Source organism: Martes martes, assembly GCF_963455335.1.
Source record: "Martes martes genome assembly, chromosome: 1".
Classification (NCBI taxonomy): Eukaryota; Metazoa; Chordata; class Mammalia; order Carnivora; family Mustelidae; genus Martes; species Martes martes.
In genome coordinates, this window is record NC_137888.1 from 167,711,626 (window position 1) to 167,725,372 (window position 13,747).

Consider the following 13,747-nt stretch of genomic DNA (forward strand, 5'->3'; position numbering starts at 1 on the left):
ACACAGGTGTTCACAGCAAACCCTTTCGACTTTCCTCTGTGTTTGAAAATGGCATAATAAGATATTAGAAAAAGCAAAAATGGGTAACATGTTAGGGCTGAGATGGACGTTAGGGATCATTTTATGGGTGGTAAAATTGAAACAGAGATGGCAACTAGGAGGAGAGACAAGACTGGAACCAAGGCTGCCTGTGCCTTGTCTCCCAATCTGCTCTACTGCACTGTCCCCCAAGCCCCTTGGGCTCATGGCCAGGTACCAGTGAGGTGATGCCTCTGAAAACCTGTTGTGGAACCATCATTTTGTAAGACTTATATGGGTGTTACATGGCGGTAAAAAAACGTCAAGTGGGATTGGGAGACAATGTCCTAAACAGTTTTCTTTATTGCAGGACTTGTCAGAGTTTTTGATGTCCTGATGTCTATTGAAAAATCTCTGAGAGAAATATAGAGCATTTTCCAAACAAATTTAATCACATCAGCCACCCCCACCCTTTTTTCTAAGGTCTAAGTTCTGAATAACACTCTTGGGAACAGTATCTCTAAAGAATGTAAGATTACTGTTTTTCTCCCCAACTGGGGTTAGGTGAGGAGAGGGCGGGGCATGCCCTTGCTGTTGTTCTTTACATCTATAGTGAGCCCACAGATGCACAAATTGGACCTTATGCCCCCATCACATTTCTGAATGTTTAAGGGGTGCATGTGCCAAGCAGCAGTGCCAGGGGCTTGGGGTCAGCTGAGCCAAAGGGGAGGTTCAGAGAGTTTTGAACCCGGGTTCTGCCCTTGGCGGTTCCAGCCCAAGGGCCATTTTCTTCTGTTGGTGACCACTGGCTGGCCCAGAGCAAAGGAACTCAGTGGGAAGTAATCTCTTAAGGAGCATGGGGGAGCAGATACCCAGCAAATAAGAAGCCCAAGAGGAACCAGACTCCGTTCTAGTTCTTGAATTTGGCCAAGAGAAGGGCCAACCAACTTGCCTCGCTTGTTTCTCAGGGCAGCAAACTGTATTTTTGGACATGTCACGGGGACATGCACAGACCTTACTGACGCACACAAAACAGCGTTCCCCAAATGCAGCCAAACCCCTTTATTGGAGCCACCCTCCTAATGCCAAGAGTCACTGGTAGCTTTCCTGGGCGGCGTGCATAGACAGGTTGACCCCGGGTGGGAACTGAGTGCTGGTTTGTGCTGTTACAGTACAGGTGAATGCAAAGATTTGCGGTAGCTGCCTCTTAGCAAATTCTCTTTCCTCCTGCCTGGTCACGGGGGCATCGAGGTGGGGTCGGAGGCAAACTGCTTCCATGGCTGGGCTGTCTTTTCTTTTCATCTTGGGGGGAAATAGCAGTCCCTAAAGAGAAAGCGCTCACCGGCAGGCCTGCAGAGCAGAACCAGGGGGCCAGCCTGGACTGACTCGCCCTGCCCGGCCACCCCCAACGCCCCCACCTGGCTCTACACTTCCTTCCGCAGCATGACCTTGATGTTGCTGCAGATCTGGCCCAGGGCAGCAAAGAGAGGGTTGCAGAAGGTACGGATGCAGAGGGAGTAGATGTGACTGATGCACTGGATCTCGATCAGGTAGCTCTTAATGCACGGCACCACCGCCCAGATGTGGCAGAAGGAGATGCAGGCGAACAGGAAGCCCCAGAGCAGGGCCAGCGGGACCCCCAGCAGCGTGGACAGCAGGCGGTAGCACCAGTACTTGGAGACCGTGAAGGTGGTGTAGCTCACCTTCCACACGCCGTCGAAGCTGTAGGTGCCCACGGGCTCTGCAATCACGTCCTCGAAATCCACCTGCGGGGGCAGGAAGGGCAATCTTTCAGTCGCAGCACCCACCCACTTCCTACCCTTCTGTGTGCCAGCATCAGAACGCTCTGGAAGGCTGGTTGCACCTGCTGGCGGAGCCCCATCGCTGGGGATGCTGAACCAGCACAGCCGGGAGGACACCTGACACTGTATTTCTGACAAGCTCCCAGGTGATGCCGGTGACGCCTGGGAGCAGTGAGGCACTGAACTGCCCCCCCCAACTTATGGGGGGCTAACAGGCCCTGGGGGGTTGTGTGACTTGCTTAAAGCCACAAGCAAGTTAGAGGCAGGCTTAGAGGCCTCCTTCTAAATTAATGTGATTTTGTGATCCTGGAGAGTTGGACAGTCCTCGTCGTCCTAGGGCTAAGGAGGAGCTATCTAGCTAGGCTGGTCCCCGAAGGTGGCCAGGTGGAAGACGGGGCGAGGACTGGAGAAGCATATTGGGCACAGCTAAGACTCCTGAGATGGACAGTGTGTGCCCTTGGGGACGATGCACATGCTTCTGGAAGGCCAAATGCAAGCCCAGTGTGGCCAGAGTGAAGCGGGAGGGGCCCGGCCGGACAGTCACTGTGATGAGCAGTCTCTGAAGGCTTTTGCGCAGGGACGGGCTTGACTTGATTGGAGTTTTTTTTTTTTTTTTTTTAATTGAGGTATGATGAACATATAACATTATGTTAGTTTCAACATAATGATCTAGTATGCGTATATTTGGGAAATGATCACCACACTAAGTATAGTTAACGTCTGTCCCCACAGATCGACACAGATTTGTGTGTGTGATGAGAACTTTCAGGATCTTCTCTCTTAGCACCTTTCATAGCTGCCACCCGGTCTGTGAACTACAGTCACCGTGCCGGAACTTAGGTCCTCATGAATTATTTATCTTATGAACGGAGGTTTGTTCCTTTTGACCCCCCTTTGCTCACCACCCTCCCCTACCTCCGGCAACCACCTGTCTGTTCTCTGCTCTCTGATCTGAATTTTGAGCAGCTGGCTGAGCCTGTGGGGTTGGGAGAGAGGATCCAGGGAGGGGTCCCGTGGGGACCCATGGCAGTATTCCGGGTGGGACCTGCTGCGGGCTGGTTTGGGGTGATGGTGGTGGGCTAGAGAGGGGTGCACGGGTCAGAGGGCTATTTCAGGGTCTGGCATGTGGTGAAGTGAAGGCCATGCCATCCTGGCTCATACATGTGTCTGGTGCCAAGTCAGGCCGTGCAGGCCCGCAGCACCTCACCCTAGTCCTGTGGCGACCTCAGACTTTCCTCTCCCTGCTGCCCACCCCAGCCTGCCTTGCAGCTGGAAGGAGCACTGGTGCTCAGAGAATCCGGGTCACACATTCCACTAAAATGGTGGCTGAGGCCCCATAGGGGTGGTGGGAAAAAAAAAAATCAGTAAACTTGAAAAAAAAAAAAAAAGATTACTTTCAGCTGAGTCATTTAACTAATCTTTCTTGAGTCTCTGTTATGTGTTAAACACCATCATAGCTGCTTTCTTATATGCAATGTCCATTAGCATCCCTAAGCCTTAGCTGTCCTGTCTGTGAAATGGGGACATGACCATCTTCCGTGCTCCTGGGCCATTTGAATAGAAGCTGGTTGAAGGAAGGCTCAGACTCATCAGACCCAGGGTGGAGAGGTCGCCTGTGAGGCCTGGGTGGGCCAGAGCTCAAACATCAGTCTTCCAGGGGATCCTCTCATCTGGGCCCAGAATTACTATTCAAATTACTTTTCATTATAAAATGACAGAGCCACATTGCAGAAAATTTGGGAAATAGTAAAAAGAAAACGAAAGCATCTCCAACTTGTATTTCTCTAGTACTAACAATGTCATCGCTTTGGTACTTTTCTTTCCAGGGTGACGTTTTTGCAGGGAGGGAGTGGACATAATCCTGTTGTACATCCAATGACAAGTCCTGTTTTTGGCACACGAGTATATTCTGAGCTCCTGTGCTGTGCCTCAGGTCCCCAGATCCCCCTGGAGACAGCAGAGGATGAATTCTCCCCTAGGGGCTGCTATGTTCATGGAGAGCAAAGTTGATGAACAGACTGGGATTTCAGGCTGCAGGTGATGTGAAAAGCTGACTCAGAGAGTCAGTGGGACCTTCCAGGACCCCCTGTAAATCTCAGCCTCCAGCTGTCTCTGTTGGGGTTCAGCAGGGGTCATTTAACCTCTTAAAGGCGGGGCTGGATAGAAGAATATAAATATGGTCCTCATCTCAGAAAGATGGTACTTATTCCTGGAGGGCTTCTGGGAGGTGGTGGCAGGCTGGGAATTTGGTGGACTGTGTGGTTTGGAGGCAGTGATGGAAAACTGGTGTGCTGGATATTTGGAAAAGAAGGCCCAAGATGGTTGAGGAGCATTTCACGGCTTTGGACAGTGGTTGGAAAGGGCTGGTATCTTCTGTATTTGGTTTTTATGGGGCAAAAGTTCAGTTGTTGTTGCTCGGGGGAGCTTCCAAATCTAAGAAGCTGGGGAGGAGAGGCCTGGGACGACCATTCCAGCCCTGACCTGGGTCCATCCATAATGGTTATTGAGGTTCAGTTAGGTCCCTAGGGCCTGGGTTCTGTCCACTGAGGCATTCTGACCTCTGCAGCCTGTCCCTCCTCCATCATGGCCGTGCCCCAGCCTGATGCTCTGAGCACCCAGGCTGGCTTCTGGAGCATGGCGGAGCCCCAGGAGCTTTGCCAGCAGAAGGAGATATTACGGCAGAGATATGCCTCCCTGTTTTTGTCCCAGCAGGCACTTCCTCCTTCCTTCGTCCTCCCACTCAGTGCGTGTAGCCTCCCTGCCCTTCTTGGGGCTGTTCTTAGGATGGTGCCTCCCCTACTCACAGGTGACCCAGGCCTGCCTCCTCACCTCACAGGAGGCAGACCACCCGGAGGTGGGAGCGAATCTAGGCCCCCTGATTCTAATCTAAGCTGTCCACACTGCCCGGCCAGCATCAGACCTGAGGTGGTTGCTGGCTATGCGGCGTCGGAGGTCCGGTCCTCGTCGGCCAGAGAGACGTGCCCCAAGGCAGGGCTCCTGGCCCCTTCTTTCCAGCCACCCTGCTCCTTAGTAGCCCAGCCCGCTTTGTTCACTTAGTCCCATGTATTCTGCCTTTCAACACATGTGATTATTTGCGTCTGGCCTCTGAGAGGCGGCCGGGTGGAAAAGAGCCCCGTCTGAAGTCCCACTGCGGAGGCTGGAGTCCAGCGCGGCTGCGCACTGGCGCTGTAACTGTCAGCAAGCGGGCTGAGTTTTTCTGTGCCGCAGCTTCCAGGATTCATCTCATAAAGTCTGAAGGAGGAGTCAATAAAGTAAGACATATAAATACTCAGAACACCACCCAGCACAGAATACCGGACTCATCACCGTTAGCTGCTGTTGTGGGTTGTTACAGAGTGTTCTCTTCAAGAGGACGGTAGAGCCCCCAAGGTGGCTTGGCGCACCAGTGCACGCGCTGCTCTGATGAGTGACTTTGGCAGGTGTCTTACAGCTCTGCGCTTCACCTGCTCATCTGTAAAATGGGCTTGCTATTTCTTACTACCTTGTTATGAGGAATAGAAATAATTAATCATCCGTTTGTCCCCTTGACCATCTACTCACCCACCCATCCATCTCTCATCCATCCATCCATCCATCCATCCACCCACCTATCCATCCTTCCATTCATTGATCCACATGTCCATCCCTCCATCCACAGACATCCACGCGTCCATCCCTCCATCCACAGACATCCACGCATCTATCCTTCCATCTGTAGACATCCATGCATCCATCCATCCCTCCCTTCAAACATGGATTTATTCAGCACCCACTCTGTGCTTGGCTGTAGACAATGTACCTGGCACGTGCTAGGTGCTTAGTGACAGTGAGTATGTGTTCACTTGTTCTCAAGTTCCTACAAAAATATATCTCAGAAAATCTGTTGACCTCCCAGATCCTAAATACTGGTTGTGATTGTGTGCGTGTGCACACATGCCTCTGCCTGCGTGGATAAGATGGGTGCAGTCCTCTTTTCTCTCATTTTCTGTTTATGGTAATAATCTCACTCCCTGAGACCTCTCTGTTGTGTCTTTTAATGATTATTTCTTTGCAGAAGACATCGGTGCTGACGTTTGAATTATTCCCCGTAATTGCCTTTGGGCACTGTGCATGGGGGCGGCTGCTCGTTTTCTGGGAATCAGAAAATGTGCTCTCTGGGGGGTGGGCTGTGTGGGAGGGCCCAGCTGTTTCCCTCACTCAGGGTGAGCATTGGGATAGCTTTGGGGAGGTATTTATAAGACCCGGCTCAGGGAGATCTTAGCCAGTCACGCCAGTGTATTAGAAGCACAGAGTGACTTCATTTCCGAATTCGTCTCTAAAGTGGAGGGGAGAAGGCTTTTTCTGGGAGGGTGGTGGTGGGGGTGCTGGACCTATCAGCAGAGCCTCAGGACTTGGTGTGCGATTGAAGGAGGGGTAGAGGATGGGAAGGGTGAACGTGGCTGCCCATTGAGTCGGTGTCCCCTTCTCTGGCATATTTATTTTTGGAACAGCGAGAGAGCCAGCTGATTACTTGGAACGAGCGAGTGCAGCCCCCACAGGCTCCAAGAGGGTGAAGAAGGGTGCAGGACAACAGGGGCGGGCTTTGCCGGAGGATTCGGGGAAGGCCAGCAGTCACCCCCCGTCAAAAATACCTCCCATGATTCCAGTATGACTCAGTCCCTGGGCATCCTGGGCCCTGGACAATTCAGATAGAGTATCTGTGGGTGGGAAGCAGCTCTAGGCAGGGGGATAGACATCTGGGGGCCAGTCTGCACTTGACCACTGAGTTGCTGTGTGATTTGGGTCATGGCGCTTTTCCTCTCTGGGCCTCTGGGGTTTTTTGTTCGTTTGTTTGTTTTTAAACTACCCCAAGAGGATTGGGCCAAGATACCTAGTGACTCAGAGTTCGATTTGAAGTCAGAACACCCAAGGGGGAGGTTTAGTTTTATTGGTCTTAGTTTTCTTGCTTAGTACCTTGCTACTTACAGGTTGGTTCAGAGCGGGTGCCCCTCTTCCCAACAAGGTACGGACAGCAGTTGAGAGTAAGCATTTAGAAATTGTCACAGAAATTTGAGCCAGTCATTGTATGTCTGGTAACGCTCCTAATAATAAAAATTGGGGTTTACATTGTGGATGTTTATTCTTCATTTCATTTCCCTAGTAATTCATCTCTATTGAATTTTACCAAAGTCTCTGTGTTCAACAAATTGAAATTATAATAATAAAACTGGCCCATCACCCAGATAATTTGAGAAATGCTGGTCGATGTAGTAGGAAGCTAACATGATGTGATAGCTCTGAAACAGCCAAAAAATGGCAAAGCTTTGCTTCTTGTTTTATGATTGGTAATCACAATAATAGAATTCTATATAATCTGGGGGAACCAAAGCAATGCTCTCTGCTCAGTGGGGAGCCTGCTTCCCCTTCTCTCTCTGCCTGCCTCTCTGCCTACTTGTGATCTCTCTCTCTCTCTCTCTCTCTGTGTCAAATAAATAAATCGAAATCTTAAAAAAAAAAAAAGAAAAGCTAGATGACTTCGGAACTAGGAGTCCCCATAACACTGGATTCTAAGTACCTCAGTGTGAGTTAGTCCAGTGTAGCCCTTCCAAGAGGTACCCGACAGGGGACCAGACATGTCCAAAAGGAAGAAACCACCAACATGGCACGAACGGCAGGTTGGATGACCTTCCATAACCCAGTCTCAGCCTGCCCCTTCTTCTTTCTCCCACAAATTCTCTTTTGGATGCGCTTAGTCTTATCATTCTTTGGCAGGCAGAGTAGCAAAGAGGTTTCCTCTGTGAGCCAACTCTGCCTCGCCGATGGTTCATGGCTTGGAAGAGTGCTGGGCTCCACTGGTAATGTCTGCCACGGACATAGGTTGGTGCAGGTGGTGGTGGTGGCAGTACTCGTCTCTCAAGCTTGTCAATGCCACTCAACATCCTTCTCAATATTATGGCTTTTGCTTATTTCGTTCCCTCTTCTTTGAAAGCCTTATTCACATTTTAATTTTCTCTCCATTTTTTTATGCACCTGGGCTCCTGTCTCCCCATGGATCTGGCTCCTGGTTTTCCTAGACTAGAGTAAGGTCTTCCTCCCTTAAACCCCAGGACACTGCACCAGATTATCATTTGTGGTGTTTAGCACCTTTTCCCAGATATTCTCATTATCTGAGTCTCATCCTCTCTGTTGGGTTGGATTCCCCCCTCCAGAGGAATCAGTGTCATCTTTCCGCAATGGGGTATCCAGGTGGGCCCAAACGGGGGGCAGAGTCTGCCGAACTAGTGACTACCGGGTCCTTTGGCTGTTTCTTAGCCTGAGCTGATAGGCAAAGGGTGCAGTTCGTGTGTTTTTCTGAGGGAGGAGGGTGTTTAGTGGCAAATGTAGGTTGGAGGTGGGATGGAAACCTGTAGGATGGGCGGGAGTCATGTCTGGGCTCCTGCTCTGTTTGACCTTGAGTGGTTACAGAGAGGGAGGTTGGAGCCTGAAGGTGAGGGACCTCTGTGACACTTTGGGTTCATGCATTCCTGCTCTAGGATCTGGGTGCCTAGGTGTGAATTAGGGAGACGGTCCTGAGCCCTCTCAGAAAGAACTCAGAGGCCTTTGAGCTGAGGCTGTGGTCCTGCAGGAATGCCAGGGAAGAGGGCTGGGAGGTTTCCCAGGTGGCTCTGAAGGGAAGGCTGGAGAGCCCTGGGGACCGCTGCTGCAGCTTCGTGTCCCTCAGAGCCCGGCACAGGGCCTCGTGTGCAGTGGGCCTGTTGTGCTCATCACCATCTCCTCTGAGGCAGCACAGAACCTGGCACATAGTAGGCACTCAGAAACGATTCGTGGAATCCATACTCTGGGAGTGGTAGTGATGGCCGGGGGTGGGGGAAATGGGCTGTGCTCAGTTCTAATCCCCAGGAGCCTCCCTGTTGCCGGAGACCCAGCCCTGAACCTTGGGGACCGCAGTTCAAGTCTGGTGGGCTGCACAGGGCTCTTGCTCTGCCTTTGGCACTCATTTTCCAGCCCTGGTTCAAGAGCCATACCAGGCCTTCTTTGGGGAAGTTTAGGGAAGTTTTGACTAGAAAGTCAAAAGGGAGACCCTCTGGTCTTCTGGGGGTCAAATCCACAGACAACATGGGTCTCTCTCCTGCTCTGCGTCCTTGGCTTTTCTGTGTGAAACCTCAGCAGAGGCTGGCCAAGGGGACGGGTCTCCCTCTTTGCCACCCAGCCTCTGTTGACGCCAGGACTCAGGCCAGAGAGGGAAAGCGATTTCCCTGGAGTCACACAGTGAGCCTGTGTCAGGACTGGGACCAGAACGTGGGTCTCTGTAGCTCGGTCTTATTTCCTGCCTCTTCCCATGTCTTGTGTTCTTGCCCACAGGGCTAGCGCTGGTGGAACCACCCTAACAGGTCCCTCCTGAGCCTTCTTCTTGGCCTCTGCCTTGTTCCTCTTTCTGTCTCTCTCACCCCCTCGCTTCCTTTTCCCGCTGCCTCCCTCCGTCTTGTCTTTGCCACGGCTGACTAAAAAAGCCGAGGTGCCCCAGGGTCCTGTTCACAAGCCGCCTGCCCAGCCTACTCTCCTGTCTCTTTCTTCCTTTTCTATATCCTTTCACAAAACCATGCACAAACCCCAAGTCTCCTTTGACCTGTTTGTGCTGTTTATCCGACTACCTTCTATGATCCTTGTTCTGAATTTCAAAACTTTTTCATTTCTCAGTTACTAAAAACAAAAGAAAGTCAAATAACCCTCCAAACCAGGGAACGTCCCGTAAATACACCAATCATCTCTTCTCAACAAGATTATCTGCAAGGGTTTTGCTTAGCTGTTGAGGGATGTTTCTGGGGTTCAGGAGAGACAGCTCTCAGCCCCCCGGGAGGCTGCCTAAGCCACTGCACCTGTGGGGCAGCTCCCAGCCCTCCCTCAGATTAGAGGGCCTCCCTCAGCCTGGGGCTGGCTCCCTCCGGGCTTGGTGGGGCCCAAGAGCCTCTACACTGGTTACCTGTTGTGGGTCTCTTTAGAAGCCACTTTCTCCCTTGGGGTCCTCTTCTCCACCCTTAGCAGCCGGCCAGGGACCTCCCGAGGGGCAACTGGCTGTAAGAGCTGGCCTGTGTCTTCGTGGCCCCGTCCTGCACACTCCTCCAAGCTCCAGCTCCGCTCACACAGGCCACACCCTTGCTGCGTGCCAGCGACTGCATTAGGCACTTTCCAATCCCTTATTTCTTTTATTTCTCACATTATACTTTTGTTTTCACAGCACTGCTCTGAGAGTCCTGTAAGGTGGAGGAAAACGAGGGTATGCTCCTTGTACAGAGGGAAACTCAGGTCCTGAAAAACTGGGTGGCTTGCCCAGGGTCATCACTTTGATGCAGAAGAGAGTAAATTTGAAACCAGGCCTTTGGAAGCCAAGTTCAGGACTCTTTCCTCCAGACCATGCTGCACAAACCACTGATGAATGCCATTTTACATTTATCTAGTCATTTCCTCCTTGTGGCACTTCTCACACTGGGCCGTAAGTACCCTATTGCCCCACTAATGATACAGATAAATACAATAATAAAATAGTATGAGCTGTGATGGGGAAATGCCCTGAGGGAAGTTGGGGCCTGGAGGAGGGTGTGGCTGACTGCCTGGAGGAGATGAGGAAGGCTTCCTGGAGGAGGTGACCTTTGAGTTGGGTATTGAAATCCAAGCAGGGCATTTACGGCAGGGAGGAGAGGGAGAGTGGGCTCCTGGTATAGACACAGGAGTATGTCCGGATGGATGTGGCTGGCTACTGGCGTTGGAGCTGGAAGGTGGAAGAAGAAGGTTAGATCCAGATCGTGTTGGGGCTTGAAAGCCATGGCGAGGAGTTAGAGTTTATGGGGCCCGGGAGGTATCCCACTGAGCTGTGGGATACAAGGGCTATGCTTCTGAGCAAGTGCGGAGCCACACTGTCTAATCCGGTGGCCACGAGCTTTGAGCACTTGACCTATGAGTAGTAGGACAACAGAAGAATTCTCAATCTTGTTTAATTTTAATTCAAGTGTAAAAAGCGATACTTCATTTGAGATGGGAAAATTTTAAAAAATATTGGGAACAATTTGGGCCTGTGACTCGATTTCAACTGTACATTTATGAGACCTTAAGACCGGATGAGGATTTCTGATCCACATGGAGGCTGAAGGGATGGACAGCCTACATGTAAGCTACATGCTGGATCTCAGAGATAGAAACAGACTCTACTAGTGCATTGATAATAGTTTTAGATCAGTTACAGGCTGAAATGATACTATTTTGGAAATATTGAGTTAAATCAAAAATATCATGAAAATTCATTTTACCTGTTTGTTTTTCCTCTTTGAAATTGTGGCTGCTAGAAAATGTGAAATGACTTTGGGTGATTGTATATTGGGTTGCATTGTATTTCTACTGGTCAGGGCTGATCTGTGCTTCTGATGTGTTTAGTAGGACCCAGGGGGCCCCAGGCACCTGCCCTCTTAACAGCCATTCCAGAGACTCCCATGCTGAGGGTGGGGCACCCTGCTTCCGGGAATTCTGCTGAAAGATCCCTGTGGCTACCGGCTGCTGGGAGGAGGTTGGAGTGAGGGGTGTAGGCCTGGAGGCAGCCAGGCTGCTAGTGGCATCCAGATGCGGAAAGAGGCTGACTCAGGCAGTGGTGGTGGGGGAGACGCCCTAAAAGCTAGGTAACTGTCTGCTGAGAGCTTCCTTTCAGGAGCCCTCCCAGAGGCCTCTGCCCTGGTCTGGCTGCAGGACCTGGGGTCAGGCGGGGAGCTGGCATGAGCGCCGGGCATGACCCCCCACACCATGGGCAGTAGACACGGGGCAGTGCTCTGGGGGAATTAATGCTGACTGGAAGCCACCCTCTGGGGATTAACCCCGCACCCACTGCGGAGACCGCAGAAATAACCCCTGGCGCAGAAAAGAGCCCAAGTTGGCCACCCGTTTGTCTTCATCCTGGGACGAAGGCCAGAAGCTAATGGGAAGAGCTTCGGAGTAGTAGGGAGGCACTTGCCTCTGACTTGCCTCCCCGCCCCAGGCAACACCTGCGTCATGTATGTGCGGCTGAGGTTTTGCTCTTGTTTATGCTAAACTTTCTTTGGGGGTGTACATGCTGGCTTTTGAGGGAGGATTTGGAGAAGACGGAGGAACAGGGCCTCTTATTGGGGTAGCTGGTCGTGGTTGTGCATGGAACAGAGCCCTCCCCCATTCTATGCCCAGACACTCTGCAGACCCGACACCCTCCGGGCAGCGGTGCCCAGGCAGGCCCGCCGAGCCTACCTTCACGATGTCCTCGTTAATGTTCTTAGGGTCTCGGTTCACCAGGTCGATCTCCTTGCAGTGGATATCCTTGACAATCTGGGCCTCCAGGTCTGTGTGCTCTTCGGCCATCATCTTGGAGCTAGGGGACTGCAGGGGGAGATCCGAGCCGTGTGGCCAGTGGGGCTGAAAAGACTTGGGGCAGGGACACAGTTCAGTGTCCCCAGACTTGTGTCCCTGCAGGCTAACCAGGCCCCACCCAGCATGCCAGCTGACAGCTGTCCCACATAACTTCAGCCTCCCTCTCGCTAAAGCCTCTGTGGCAGGCCTCCAAGCTAAAATTAAGACTGGAGCTCTGCTGGAAGGCTCAGCACTCCTTACAGGGGCTGCTGAGGGCGCCGGGCCTCACCCGAGAGAGAGCAAAGGCTTTGGCGTCTGTGGGCCCCAGGATGGCTGGACTGTTGGTGCAGGCCCTGGAATTCGCCTGCTCTGGGCGGGGAGGAGGGGTTGGTCCCCAGCTCTGCCGCTTGCGGGCTGGGAGCTTCGGCACACCTCGCCTCTCTGGCCCACCATGCTCCCACCTGGAGAATGGGGCCTTGCTAAGAACAGTCAGGGGCTCTGCCTGCCCTCCCGGAGAGGAGGAATTGAGCTCGCGTGTGGGAAGGGGCTTGAGGAACTGAAATGTTGTCTAGTAGGGATTCTCACTGGAGCAGTTAGTAACTGGCCCTGCCTTTTGGGGGCCGGGAGCACGGCTGAGTCTTTGCCACTTCCGGGGTTTCCCTGGGAGGGGAGTTGATGGACTGTGGGAGGAGACAGAGAAGCAGACCACTGATGGGGCTGCCCACCCTCCCCTGCCTTCTTGATGCCACGTGGAGGGCACATGAAATCCATGTTTATGCTGCCCTTTGCTCTGCCCCAAGGAACAATTTCCGGGGTGCTCATGGGCCCCAGACACTGCATGGGTGTCGGTGGGATGTTCCTCTCCGAGATGTCTGCTTGGTTTCCCTGGGTCCTCGGGCATCACGCAAGGTCCCCGAGCAAGACTCTGGGTCCCTAGGTGCCAGGGTCTGTGCAACCATTCACCCAGCCTCCCACTTATTCATTCAAGATTTGCTAACAGCTGGGGACAAGCAGACTAATCAGGCTCTGTTCCTGCCCAGAGGAGCTCCTAGTCTGGGGGACAGACCCATTAAAAAATAAGTAATTATGATAGGGTGTGGCAAGTGTTACATCTCGGAGATATTTTACAAAGAACTTGCCTTAAGAGGTCCATAGGAAGAAATAGCTTACTCAGAGGCCATCAGGGAAGGCTTCCTAGGGGAGGAGTCTTTAGAGTTAGATGTTGAAGGGCAAGCAGGAGGTCACTACCTAGAACATCTCAGGTGGAAAGACCATAGGTGTCAGAGGACTGGTGTGAACTAGGATGCTGAGAAGTGTGCAGTCTCCGGGGCCTGGTTGTCTGATGTGAGTGAGGCAGGACATAAGGCTCAGCTTGGGCCTGGGTGGGAAGGATCCCAAATATCATAGTAAAGAGTATGGGTTGTTGTTTTTAAAAAAGATTTTATTTATTCAAGAGAGAGCACGAGCTGTGGTGGGTGGAGGAGGTACACAGGGAGAAAGGGAGAAGGGGCACAGGGAGAGGGGGAGGAGAAGCACAGGAAGAGGGGGTAGAGGGGCACAGGGAAAGGGGCTCGATCCCAGGACCCTGA

At 52.1% G+C, this 13,747-nt stretch overlaps 1 protein-coding gene across 1 annotated transcript; it reads right to left on the bottom strand.

Moving 5' to 3' along the window:
• Nucleotides 1-352: 352 nt before the first annotated feature.
• CAV3 (caveolin 3) lies at nt 353-12,484 on the bottom strand. Its single transcript, XM_080826236.1, has 2 exons — nt 12,060-12,484; nt 353-1,784 (listed from the first exon to the last, which is right to left on the bottom strand). The coding sequence occupies exons 1-2, from the start codon at nt 12,171-12,173 to the stop codon at nt 1,443-1,445; spliced, it is 456 nt and encodes a 151-aa protein (XP_080682362.1). The 5' UTR covers nt 12,174-12,484; the 3' UTR covers nt 353-1,442.
• Nucleotides 12,485-13,747: the final 1,263 nt, after the last annotated feature.

Coding starts and splice junctions, on each gene's coding strand:
- CAV3 (XM_080826236.1), bottom strand. CDS start 12,173: ATGATGGCCGAAGAGCACACAGACCTGGAGGCCCAGATTGTCAAGGAT. Junction 1,785..12,059: donor TTAACGAGGACATCGTGAAG/GTAGGCTCGGCG, acceptor CTGCCCCCGCAG/GTGGATTTCGAGGACGTGAT.